At 50.6% G+C, this 12,249-nt stretch overlaps 1 protein-coding gene across 5 annotated transcripts in view; it reads right to left on the bottom strand.

Annotated features, from left to right (window-relative positions):
* LOC119972306 (zinc finger protein ZFAT-like) overlaps positions 1–12,249 on the bottom strand; it is a 152,295-nt gene that overhangs the window by 112,313 nt on the left and 27,733 nt on the right. For all 5 annotated transcript variants that reach the window (XM_038808797.1, XM_038808798.1, XM_038808799.1 and 2 more), the window contains 2 exons: positions 3,077–3,241; positions 179–332 (listed from right to left, as the gene is read on the bottom strand). In XM_038808797.1, the coding sequence (XP_038664725.1) occupies positions 179–332; positions 3,077–3,241 (319 nt within the window). The remainder of the gene's footprint in view (positions 1–178; positions 333–3,076; positions 3,242–12,249) is intronic.

Below are 12,249 nucleotides of genomic sequence, written 5' to 3'. Positions count from 1 at the left end.
TAAAAACCAAATAAGAGTATTTTATAAAAAATAGATACGGCTAACTCCTCAGTGCTCCTTCACAATTAATAAATCAAAATTAGAACACCTTCAGTGGTGGAGGTAACAAGGAATGAAGTTAGTTGAAGCAAATGGGCCTGTGCCAATTAAAGCTAATTTTTCTGCAATGCAGACACACCTGAAAGTATTCTGAGCCAATTCCAAAGGTGTCTGCTGAATAGCATATTCCTGGTAACCCTTGCGCAAAGCCGATTCTTGGCCAATACTTTCCGGCTCAGCTGCTGGGGTTTCCTCAGCAGGGGTGGCCTCAACAGGAATAATCTTTGTGGCACCTAAAATATACAAGCAGAATACTTCATGGTCGCACAAGTTAACAGGTTCAAGGTTTGGCAAGAATAACATTTTATTTAGATCTAAACATGACGCACTCCTCCAGACATTGATGGATCAGAGTACTGGAAACAAACATTATGGTGGTGGCGGGGGTGAGGGGTGGGGGGTTGTAAGTTCAGTCCATTAATCAGAGTCTTTTAAAACTCAGTTGCTTTGTTACCATTCAACTTCCTGATTTCCTGTCCAATATCAGCTGTAGCTGTCGCAATCTGGACATACTTGACTCGATCACAACTCTAGTTTTAAATGAAGGAGTTGGAGCTGGCAGAAAATAACTCAACATGTCAGAATTAAGTTCAGAAGGGGAAAGGTGCATCCCTTTTCATAGCCATTTTCTTGGATGTGGTTTTGAGGCCTTAGAGGAGTCGGAGAGAGATACTCTTCCCCAGCACCATTAACAAGAAGACAAGGTTGAAAGTGGCAGGATCACTTGTCATGCTCCAGGATTTTAAACAAAAAGCACTTGTATGACCTAAGCAGATCAGAAAGGTGAAAGTAGTGCTACATTAATCTACATTCTGCTATGTACATCACCCCAATCCTCTCGTTCTGCTTTCTCAAGCCTACTTGATCACAGTTTCATACCCACTTACCTTGTAGATAGAACTATTGAATGGTTACAACCATCGTATCTGTGCCAGTTCTCGGTAAGAACAATTCGCTATTGCCACTCCATAACCCTGCAAATTTTCATTTTCTTCACTGCTTATTCAATCTGCTTTTGAAAGCCCCAATTTTATCTGCCTCTACCAGTGCATTCTAAATCCTTTTTTAAAATAAATTTAGAGTACCCAATTCAATTTTCCAATTAAGGGGCAATTTAGCATGTTCAATCCACCTAGCTTGCACATTTTTTGGGTTGTGGGGGCGAAAACCCAAGCAAACACGGGGAGGATGTACGAACTCCACACGGACAGTGACCCAGAGCCGGGATCGAACCTGGGACCTCGGCACCGTGAGGCTGCAGTGCTAACCACTGCACCACCGTGCTGCCCACATTCTAAATCCTAACCACTTACTGCACAATAGCTTGTGTCACCAACAGCCGGGATCAAACCTGGGACCTCGGCGCCGTGAGGCTGCAGTGCTAACCACTGCACCACCGTGCTGCCCACATTCTAAATCCTAACCACTTACTGCACAATAGCTTGTGTCACCAACAGAACCAATCACCTTTAACCAGTGGCCAATGATTCTTGATTCTTCCACCAATGGGAACAGTCAACAGTCTATCTATCTACTCTGTCCAGACCACTAAGGATTTTCTTTTTTAAATTTAGTGTCCCCAATTAATTTTTTCCAATTAAGGGGCAATTTAGCGTGGCCAATCCAGCTAACCTGCAAATCTTTGGGCTGTGGGGGTGAAACCCACGCAGACATGGGGAGAACGTGAAAACTCCACGCAGACAGTGACCCAGAGCCGGGATCGAACCTGGGACCTCGGCGCTGTGAGGCAGCAATGCTAACCGTGCTGCCCGAACCACTCAGGATTTTGAACAGCTATATCTAATCTTGTCTCAAACTTTTCTTCTATGAGAACATTCCCAGCTTCTCCAAGCTATCCATGTAACTGAAGCCCTTCAATCCTTGCAACTATTCTTGTAAATCTTATCTAAACCTCGCTAGTGCTTTTACATTACCCCTGTAGTGCAGTGCTTGGGATTTTATAGTAGTTCATCATAATTTTGAATTCTCTTTGTATTTATAAAGCCCTCAATTCCAAATGCCTTTTAACCTCAAACTGCTCTGTCTCCTTTAATAATTTCACATCTCTCCCTTGGTTCCTGCAGCGCTTTTAGAATTGTGGCTTTTATTGTATATTGTATCCCTTTGTTATTCCTACCAAAGTGCATCACCTCACACATCTCTCCATTCATTTTCATGTGCCACATGGCTGCCCATTTCACCAGCCTGTGTATGTGGTCTTGAAGTCTATCACAAGCTTCCTCTCAGTTCGCAATACTTCCAAGTTCTGTGCCATCTTCAAATTTTGAATTTGTCACCTGCACTCTCAAGTGGAAGGAGCTGCCAGAGGCAGTAGTGGTAATTTTGTCTTTTAAAAAGCATTTGGACAGTTATATGGGTAAGATGGGTATAGAGGGATATGGGCCAAATGCGGGCAACTGGGGCTAGCTTAGTGGTTAAAAACTGGACAGCATGGACAAGTTGGGCCGAAGGGCCTGTTTCCATGCTGTCAACCTCTAATTCAAAGTCTTGATATAGATCAAGAAAAACAATAGTCCTGGTTAAAATCCCTGGAGAAACCCCAGTGTGTACCTTTTCAGGACTGAAAAACAATGTTAACTATTCTTGTTTCCTGTCATTCAGCCAACTTCATATCCATGCTGCCGCTGACCTTTTAATCCCATGAATTTCAATTTGGGTTTCAATTCTATTATGTTGCAATTCATCAAACTGCTTTTATTCACAGTACCCTCATTGACTACATGTCAACTCATTAAAAAGCTCAACTTCATTAAATATGATTTGCCTTCAACAGTAGAAAGAGGGGGAGGAGTGGAACATTTCTGTAACTACCATTAGAATAAAACTTTCCTTATTTGGCTATAGCATGGGTTAGCTCAGAAGCACTGTTAATTAGTAACAGTGACTGCATCTCAAGCTCACCAGCACTTTGAGATGAAATAAGGTGCCAAACAAATGGAAGTGGATTACCGCTCACCTGGAATAGCTTCATGTGCGGCAAGAACCACACTGACAATTGGCTTCTTTCCTCCTGCATTTTGGTCAGCATCCTTAAAAATCAAATTTTCGTTCCTTTGTAAACGTGGTCTTTTAGCAGCCCGATCTCTTTCATCATCCAACTCGACTTCAGGATAGGTTTTGTCTAGAGAAAGAAATAGAGATCAATCGCAGCAGTGACACGCCATACATTTTCCCTAATCTTGTTCCATTGCAAATACAATTAATTCTGACTGCAACTCAGAAATCAATTAATACTATAAAAAGAGATGAAGCAGAGTAACATTACTGTGCCATGAAGAATACAATCCAACACATTAATTTCCCAATATTAGCTACGCCACCTGAAGCTCCCTCACACTACCCCCTTGGAAGACAAGGGGAACAGTTTGTCTTTGCACACCAAGTTTCTGTGCTATTTCCTTCCTACTTTTAATTTTAAACTTACCTCCACGGACATAAAAGTTTCACTCCTGTTTGTCTGTAAACAATCTAACGTGATGCTCAAATTTCAGTGACACCTGGTACACAGATATGGTATGATCCAAGGAAGAATAGATGAATTTTTGGCAGATCCAGATCTGGATCCTGGAGTATTTTAAAAGGATCCATTAACATTGGAAGATAGGGCAAATTTTTTTTTTTTTGAAAGAATATTAAGGGTTGTGTCACAGCTATTAAAATGTGAAGCGTTTTCACAGCAGGTTATTGGATGTGGACTGGCCTGAAACCATCTCAGTAAGATGGAAGCTCTTAATAAAAATATTACATTTTTCCGATTTATAGTCACAGAGAACCAACCAGGCAGGAAAAAGCTCAAGGAGCTGAAGAATTGTAATAACTTTTGAGTTAACACAGCGTGGTGGAGGTAAGTGTTCTACCGAGTGCCCTCTTCACTAGTTTATCTTTTTTTGCCCTCTCCTTATTTTGGTAATTTTTTTCAGTTCCTTTCCCCCCCCCCCCCACCTGCTGAAAGTCCTGATCATTTGCCAAACCTATATAGCAAGCAACAGATTAGAGGAATTACTGAAAACTTTATAATGTGAAGCTATGAACCCTTGGATTTAGAAATTAGCTTATCACTTCAGCAGTGTGATTCAGCAGGCCTCCTGCTCTGCTCAATAAGCACTATGTCTTAGATTAACATCAACCCTTTTCCCCATAAAAGGCTGGTAAAGTTAAAAAAGAAGCCCACACCTTTCTTGAAAGATCATCACTTGAATTGAAATCTTCAGTCCTTGAAGCAAACGATGTTTGTCATTATTGCTGACCCTGGGCGCGATTCTCCGCTCCCACCCCCCACCCCCAAAATGGCGTGTCGCGTTTTGCGACACGCTGCTCGGAGAATCGCGGGTCGTCATTTTTCACGGCGACCCGCGATTCTCCGGCCCGGATGGGTCGAGCGGCCTGCCACTCCCAACCTGTTCACGCCGGCGGCAACCACACCTGGCCGCTGCCGGCGTGAACATATCGCAAAAGGTGACTTTGGGGCCTGTGAGGGGTGGAGAGGGGAGCGAGCACCACGGCCGTGCTCGGGAGGGGACTGCCCCGCGATCGGTGCCCACCGATCGTCGGGCCGGCGTCGTCAAGAGACGCACTCTTTCCCCTCCGCCGCCCCGCAAGATCAAGCCGCCACGTCTTGCGGGGCAGCGGAGGGGAAGACGGCAACTGCGCATGCGCGGGTCGGCGCCGGCCAACCTGCGTATGCGCGGCTGACGTCATTAGGCGCCGCCGGCCACGTCATTCTCGGCGGCCGAGTTCCCCGCAACGCCTCTCCTAGCCCCGGGGGGGGGGGGGGGAATAGGGGGCGAGGAGCGGCCTCCGGCGCCGTTGTGAAACACTCCGGGATTCATGACGCCGTCGGCTGTTGCGGAGAATTCCGCCCCGAGTCCACTAAATGCCTTCACTCAATACGTTTTCTACCATGAACCATGGTACCATGTGAACGGTATCCAATAATTTATTTTTATACAAGAAGTGGAGACCCGTAAATGAGGCCCATGTGGCTACCCGGGCTGTGATTGAGCGGTGCATCGGACTCCTCAAGATGCAGTTCTGATGCCTCAACCGTTCCAGCTGTGTACTGCAGTACACCCCTGGAGGGTCACCCGCATTGTGGTGCTCTGCTGTGCCCTCCACAGCCTCGCACAGGGCGATGAGTTGGAGGTTGGTGATGAGGAACATGTGGCCAACTCTGAGGAGAAGACGGTGGTGCTGGACCAGCAGGGGTTAGTGGAAGAGTCCAGGGAGGAACCGGGGGACCAGTCGGAGGCTACAGGACAGGCAGCAGCGGCAAGTGTCCAGCAAGCCAGGGAGGCCCTCATACTCACCCGATTCACATTGGATCAGGCCACATCCTTCGCTACCTTACCCACCCCCCCACCCGCATTTCCCACCCTCCCAGGTCTATGTCACATCACTCCAGGGTGCTGGGACTGCGTCAGCACCGTCAGCATGTCACTGTCGAGGGCAGGGAGGTGATGGTAACCCACAGAGAGCTGAGCGCCAGTGCTCCTCAATCTATGCCATAGACTGACTCCTGCCTGTCTGCTGAGTGCTCGCTCACACCCATCACCTGCACGCAGTGTGCCCAGGGACAGGGAGATGCATGGAGAGATGGGCCAAGATTCGGAGGTCAGCCCGCATTGCAGACGAAAGTGACAGAGGCGTTGTGGTGAATGTAATTAAAACTGTATTGTATTGTGTCTACTGTATTGTATTGTGTCCTTGTGGGCTCTGTCTGTGAGCCGTTGCGCAACTCTGCCCACAGGGGATGAGGAGCTTGTACAGGGCTCCACCCTCGGGTCCGCCCATGGCTCCGCCCATGGCCCCTCCCACTACCGGAAGTATAAAGTGCTGCAGCAGTGTGAGCCTGCCCTCAGTTCTTCTGGTCGCAGGCAGGCTCACTTGTAAGTCTATTAAAACCACAGTTTACTTTCAATCGTGTTCTGAGTGAATTGATGGTCTCATCAATTTAATAGACTTAAGAAAACTTCTATGGAATCAGCCCTCAAACCTGATCGACTAGAACTCGACCCGCAGGCTGCAGAGGCGAAGGAAATTTTTCTACACTGGCTTCGGTGTTTAAAGGCCTACCTGGCTGCATCGACCACCTCCGAGACTACAGAGGAGCAGAAACTCAGCCTACTGCACCCACGGGTGAGCCATCGCATCTCTATGCAACTCAATTGTACCACCTCCTATACTGAGGTCCTCGCTATGCTGAGTAAATTATATATATCCTCGCGGCCGGTAAATGAGGTCTACGCGCGGCACATTTTCACTACCCGCTGCCAGCGCCCCGCAGAGTCGCTAGAGGACTTCCTGCGCGAATTAAAAGCCTTTGCTCGGGAATGCAACTTTCAGGCTGCAACGGCCTCCCAGCATATGGAACTCGCTGTCCGTGATGTGTACGTTGCAGGGCTCCGGTCTAACTATGTGCGCCAGTGACTACTCGAGAAAGGGGCCCAGAAGGAGGACACGGTCGAGCTAGCAACTACTATGGAGGTCGCGTTCCGCAGTTTTAACTCATTCCCCGCGGACCAAGCGACCCCATCGTGGACCCCCGACCAGCGACTGACCCAGGCCTGCGCCGCGCAGCTACCCACTTACTCTGGAGCGCCAGCGTGCCATTTTTGTGGCCAACCCCAACACCCACGGCAGCACTTCCCGGCCCACAACGCGACCTGCAGCAGCTGCGGTCGCAAAGGACATTATGCCAGAGTATGCCTGGCAAAATCGAAACCCTCTAACTCCTCCGCAGTGCAGAACAACCACTCCCCCAACTCGCAGGCCCGCAGGCCCCGCAACGTTGCAGCGTGTCTGCCGACTCCTCCTCCACCCGACATGTGCGACTCATGGGGGCCGCCATCTTGGCAATCCTCCCCCACGCAGCCGGCCATGTGAGAGTCATGGGGCCGCCATCTTGGACGCCATCTTCCTCGCCGTCCGCCACATGCGATCCACGGGGGTGGCCATCTTGGACGCCATCTTCTTCATCACCCGCCACGTGCGATCAACGTGGGCCGCCATCTTGGCCATCACCCGATGTTCACCTTGACGACTACGACCTCAGTGGACAGTCATCATGGGGCCACTCCAGCACTGCTGATCGAGCCGCCGACTACCCGCAACTCAACGCAGTCACGTTGGACCAGTCGCATCCGAAGCACCTCCAGAGCTCGATGATGTCCGTTCAAGTCAACGGGTGCAAGACACCGTGCCTCTTTTACTCCGGGAGCACCAAGAGCTTCGGACATCCTGACCTGGTAAGACGCTGTTCGCTCCTTATCTTCCCTGCATGGCAAACTATCTCGCTCGCCTCGGGCTCGCACTCGGTCCAAATACAAGGGCGCACCATCGCGACCCTAACGATTCAGGGCGCCAGCTACTCTAATTTCCAGCTGTACGTACTCCTCGACCTCTGCGCCCCGCTCTTACTCGGACTCGACTTTCAGTGTAACCTCAAGAGCCTCACACTCAGCTTCGGCGGACCCCTACCTCCTCTCACTATATGTAGCTTAGCGACTCTAAAGATCGAACCCCCTCCACTCTTCGCTAACCTAACGGCTAACTGTAAACCAGTAGCTACCCACAGCAGGCGGTACAGCCTACAGGACAGAGTATTCATCTGAGCCGAGGTCCAGCGGCTCCTACGTGACGGAGTCATAGAGGCCAGTAACAGCCCTTGGAGAGCTCAGGTGATGGTCGTCAAGACCGGGGAAAAGTTCCGGATTGTGGTTGATTACAGCCAGACCATTAACCGGTTCACGCACCTCGATGCGTACCCCCTCCCAGAATTGCAGACATGGTCAATCAGATCACCCAGTACCGCATATTCTCCATGGCGGATCTGAAGTCTGCTTACCACCAGCTCCCAATCCGCCCGGAGGACCGCCACTACACGGCGTTCGAGGCAGATGGCCGCCTCTTCCATTTCCTCCGGGTCCCCTTTAGCGTCACGAATGGGGTCTCGGGGTTCCAATGAGCAATGGACCGAATGGTGGACCAGTACGGGCTGCGGGCCACGTTTCCGTACTTGGACAATGTCACCATCTGCGGCCATGACCAGCAGGACCACGACGCCAACCTCCACCGATTTCTGCAAACTGCCCAGAATCTCACCTACAATAAGGAGAAATGTGTTTTCCGCACTACCAGACTAGCCATTCTCGGCTATGTCGTGGAAAACGGAGTCCTGGGCCCAGACCCGGACCATACGCGTCCCCTCTTACAACTCCCTCTCCCTCATTGTCCCAGGGCCCTCAAGAGGTGCCTGGGATTCTTCTCTTATTACGCCCAGTGGATCCCCCAGTATGCGGACAAAGCCCGCCCCCTATTTAAGACCACACTCTTCCCACTGTCAGCAGAGGCCTGCCAGGCCTTCAGCTGCATCAAGGAGGACATCGCCAAAGCCGCCATGTGGGCGGTGGATGAATCCGTCCCCTTTCAGGTGGAAAGCGACGCCTCAGAGGTTGCTCTCGCCGTCACTCTGAATCAGGCAGGGAGACTAGTCGCCTTCTTCTCACGAACCCTCTCCGCTTCGGAAATTCAACACTCCTCAGTCGAAAAAGAAGCTCAAGCCATTGTGGAAGCCGTACGGCACTGGAGGCACTACCTCGCAGGTAGGAGGTTTACCCTCATCACCAACCAAAGATCGGTTGCCTTCATGTTCGACAACTCGCAAAGGGGCAAAATAAAAAACGATAAAATCCTGCGGTGGAGGATCGAACTCTCCACCTATAATTATGACAGCAAAGCCATCCGAGAAGCCAAGAGAGAATATCAAACTAAGCTAGAGTCACAGACAGACTCTCGGCGGTTGTGGCAAGGACTAAACAACATAATGGGCCACGAAGCGAAGCCGAGCAGTATCTCTGGCAGCAGCGCACCACTTCCCGATGAACTTAATGCATTCTATGCTCGGTTTGAACAGGTAACCAACAATCCGCTGTCGAGTGCCCCAGCAGCCCATAATTCACCCATACCCACCATCACAGTTTCCAAAATCAGATCGGCCTTCCTGAAAGTGAACCCACGGAAGGCGACGGGCCCGGACGGGATCCCTGGTCGTGCACTCAGAGCCTGCGCATACCAGCTGGCAGAGGTATTCACAGACATTTTTAACCTATCCCTACTCCACTCCAAGGTCCCCACCTGCTTCAAGAAGACCACCATCATACCGGTACCAAAGAAGAACCAGGCAACATGCCTCAATGACTACCACCCGGTGGCCCTGACATCAGTTGTAATGAAGTGCTTCGAGAGGCTGATCATGAAGCACATCACCTCCATACTTCCGGAACACCTTGACCCACTTCAATTCGCATACCGTCGCAACCGGTCCACATCAGACGCCATTTCCCTGGCCCTACACTCATCCCTAGAGCATCTCAAAAACAAGGACTCCTACATCAGACTCCTATTTATTGACTACAGCTCCGCCTTCAACACCATAATCCCAGCCAAGCTCATATCAAAGCTCCAAAACCTAGGACTTGGCTCTCCACTCTGTAACTGGATCCTTGACTTTCTGACCATCAGACCACAATCAGTAAGAATGAACACCAACTCCTCCTGCACAATAGTCCTCAATACCGGTGCCCCGCAAGGCTGCGTACTTAGTCCCCTACTCTACTCCCTGTACACACATGACAGCGTGGCAAAACTTGGTTCCAACTCCATCTACAAGTTTGCTGACGATACGACCATAGTGGGCCAGATCTCGAATAACGACGAGTCAGAATACAGGAGGGAGATGGAGAACCTAGTGGAGTGGTGTAACGACAACAATCTCTCCCTCAATGCCAGCAAAACTAAAGAGCTGGTCATCGACTTCAGGAAGCAAAGTACTGTACACACCCCTGGCAGCATCAACGAAGCTGAGGTGGAGATGGTTAGCAGTTTCAAATTCCTAGGGGTGCACATCACCAAAAATCTGTCCTGGTTCACTCACGTCGACGCTACCACCAAGAAAGCACAACAGCGCCTATACTTCCTCAGGAAACTAAGGAAATTTGGCATGTCCACATTAACCCTTACCAACTTTTACAGATGCACTATAGAAAGCATCCTATCAGGCTGCATCACAGCCTGGTATGGCAACTGCTCGGCCCAGGACCGCAATGAACTTCAGAGAGTCGTAAATACCGCCCAGTCCATCACACGAACCTGCCTCCCATCCATGGACTCCATCTACACCTCCCGCTGTCGGGGGAAAGCGGGCAGCATAATCAAGGATCCCTCCCACCCGGCTTACTCACTTTTCCAACTTCTTCCATCGGGCAGGAGATACAGAAATCTGAGAACACGCACGAACAGACTCAAAACCAGCTTCTTCCCCACTGTCACCAGACTCCTAAATGACCCTCTTATTGACTGACCTCATTAACACTACACCCTGTATGTTTCATCCGATGCCAAAGCTTATGTAGTTACATTGTATATCTTGTGTTGCCCTATTATGTATTCTCATGTATTTTCTTGAATTTTGTTTAATTCCCTTTTCTTCCATGTACTGAATGATCTGTTGAGCTGCTTGCAGAAAAATACTTTTCACTGTACCTTGGTACACGTGACAATAAACAAATCCAATCCAATCCAATATATCAACCGGGGAAGCTCAACGAGCCCCCAGATGCCCTGTCCCGCAGCACATGCGCCAGCATGCAAGACGACCGCCTAAAGGCTATCCACAATGACCTCTGCCACCCGGGGGTCACCCGGCTCGCCCACTACGTCAAAGCCCGAAATCTGCCTTTCTCCACCGAGGAGGTAAAAGCCATCACCACGGACTGCCCAATCTGCGCGGAGTGCAAACCGCACTTCTATAGATCAGACAAGGCCCACTTGGTAAAGGCTTCCCGGCCCTTTGAACGCCTTAGAATCGATTTCAAAGGGCCACTCCCCTCGACCAATCGAAATGTGTACTTCCTCAACGTCATAGACAAGTTCTCCCGCTTCCCCTTTGCTATCCCATGCCCTGATATGACCTCCCATAAAGTCATCAGAGCCCTGCATAGTGTCTTCACCCTGTTCGGTTTCCCCAGCTACGTATACAGCGACAGGGGTTCGTCCTTCATGAGCGACGAGCTGCGTCAGTACCTGCTCGACAAGGGCATCGCCTTGAGCAGGACTACCAGCTATAACCCCAGGGGGAACGGGCAGGTGGAGAGGGGGAACGCAACGATCTGGAAGACCATCCTACTGACCCTCCGGTCCAGGAATCTCCTGACCTCCCACTGGCAGGAGGTCCTCCCCGACGCGCTCCATGCAATTAGGTCCCTCCTGTGCACTGCCACTAACCAGACCCCTCACGAGCGACTATTTGTTTTCCCGAGGGGCACTTCCACGGGGGCTTCGCTCCCATCTTGGTTGAGGACACCGGGCCCGGTTCTCCTCCGGAAGCACGTCCGGACTCACAAAACGGACCCACTAGTAGAGAGGGTACTACTGCTTTACTCGAGCCCCCACTACGTCTTCATTGAATACCCCGACGGTCGTCAGGACACCGTTTCCCTCCGGGACCTGGCGCCTGCAGGATCCTCCACCACCACCGCCGAGGTACCCCTCACACTACACCCCATCCAACCCTACACACCTTGCGCCCCCACGCCTATAGTTTTCCTGCGCCCCCCTGCACCCGTCACACCGGTCAGGAACGGAGCTCAGACCGAAACACCCCCGCAGTCCACACCGAACGTCACTACCCAGCCACCCGAAGAGGTTGAAACCCCGGTGCTCCGCTGATCCCAAAGGACGACCTGGCCATCGGACCGGCTCAACCTGTAGACCCGTCACCCCCGCCGGACTTGACTTTGTTTACAGGGGGTAAATGTAATTCACATTGTATTGTATTGTGTCCTTGTGGGTTCTGTCTGTGAGCCGTTGCGCGGCTCTGCCCATAGGGGGAGATGAGGAGCTTGTACAGGGTTCCACCCTCGGGTCCGCCCATGGCCCCTCCCACTACCGGAGGTATAAAGTGCTGCAGCCGTGTGAGCCTGCCCTCAGTTCTTCTGGTCACAGGCAGGCTCACTTGTAAGTCTATTAAAACCACAGTTTACTTTCAATCATGTTCGGAGTGAATTGATGGTCTCATCAAGCGTTATACTGATTGTAGTGTTTAATCTGTTATACAATTCCCCAATCTCCAAT

The sequence above is a fragment of the Scyliorhinus canicula genome, chromosome 10 (assembly GCF_902713615.1).
Source record: "Scyliorhinus canicula chromosome 10, sScyCan1.1, whole genome shotgun sequence".
NCBI classification, from domain to species: Eukaryota; Metazoa; Chordata; class Chondrichthyes; order Carcharhiniformes; family Scyliorhinidae; genus Scyliorhinus; species Scyliorhinus canicula.
The sequence above is the reverse complement of the archived record's forward strand: the minus strand, read 5'-3'. Positions and strand labels throughout refer to the sequence as shown.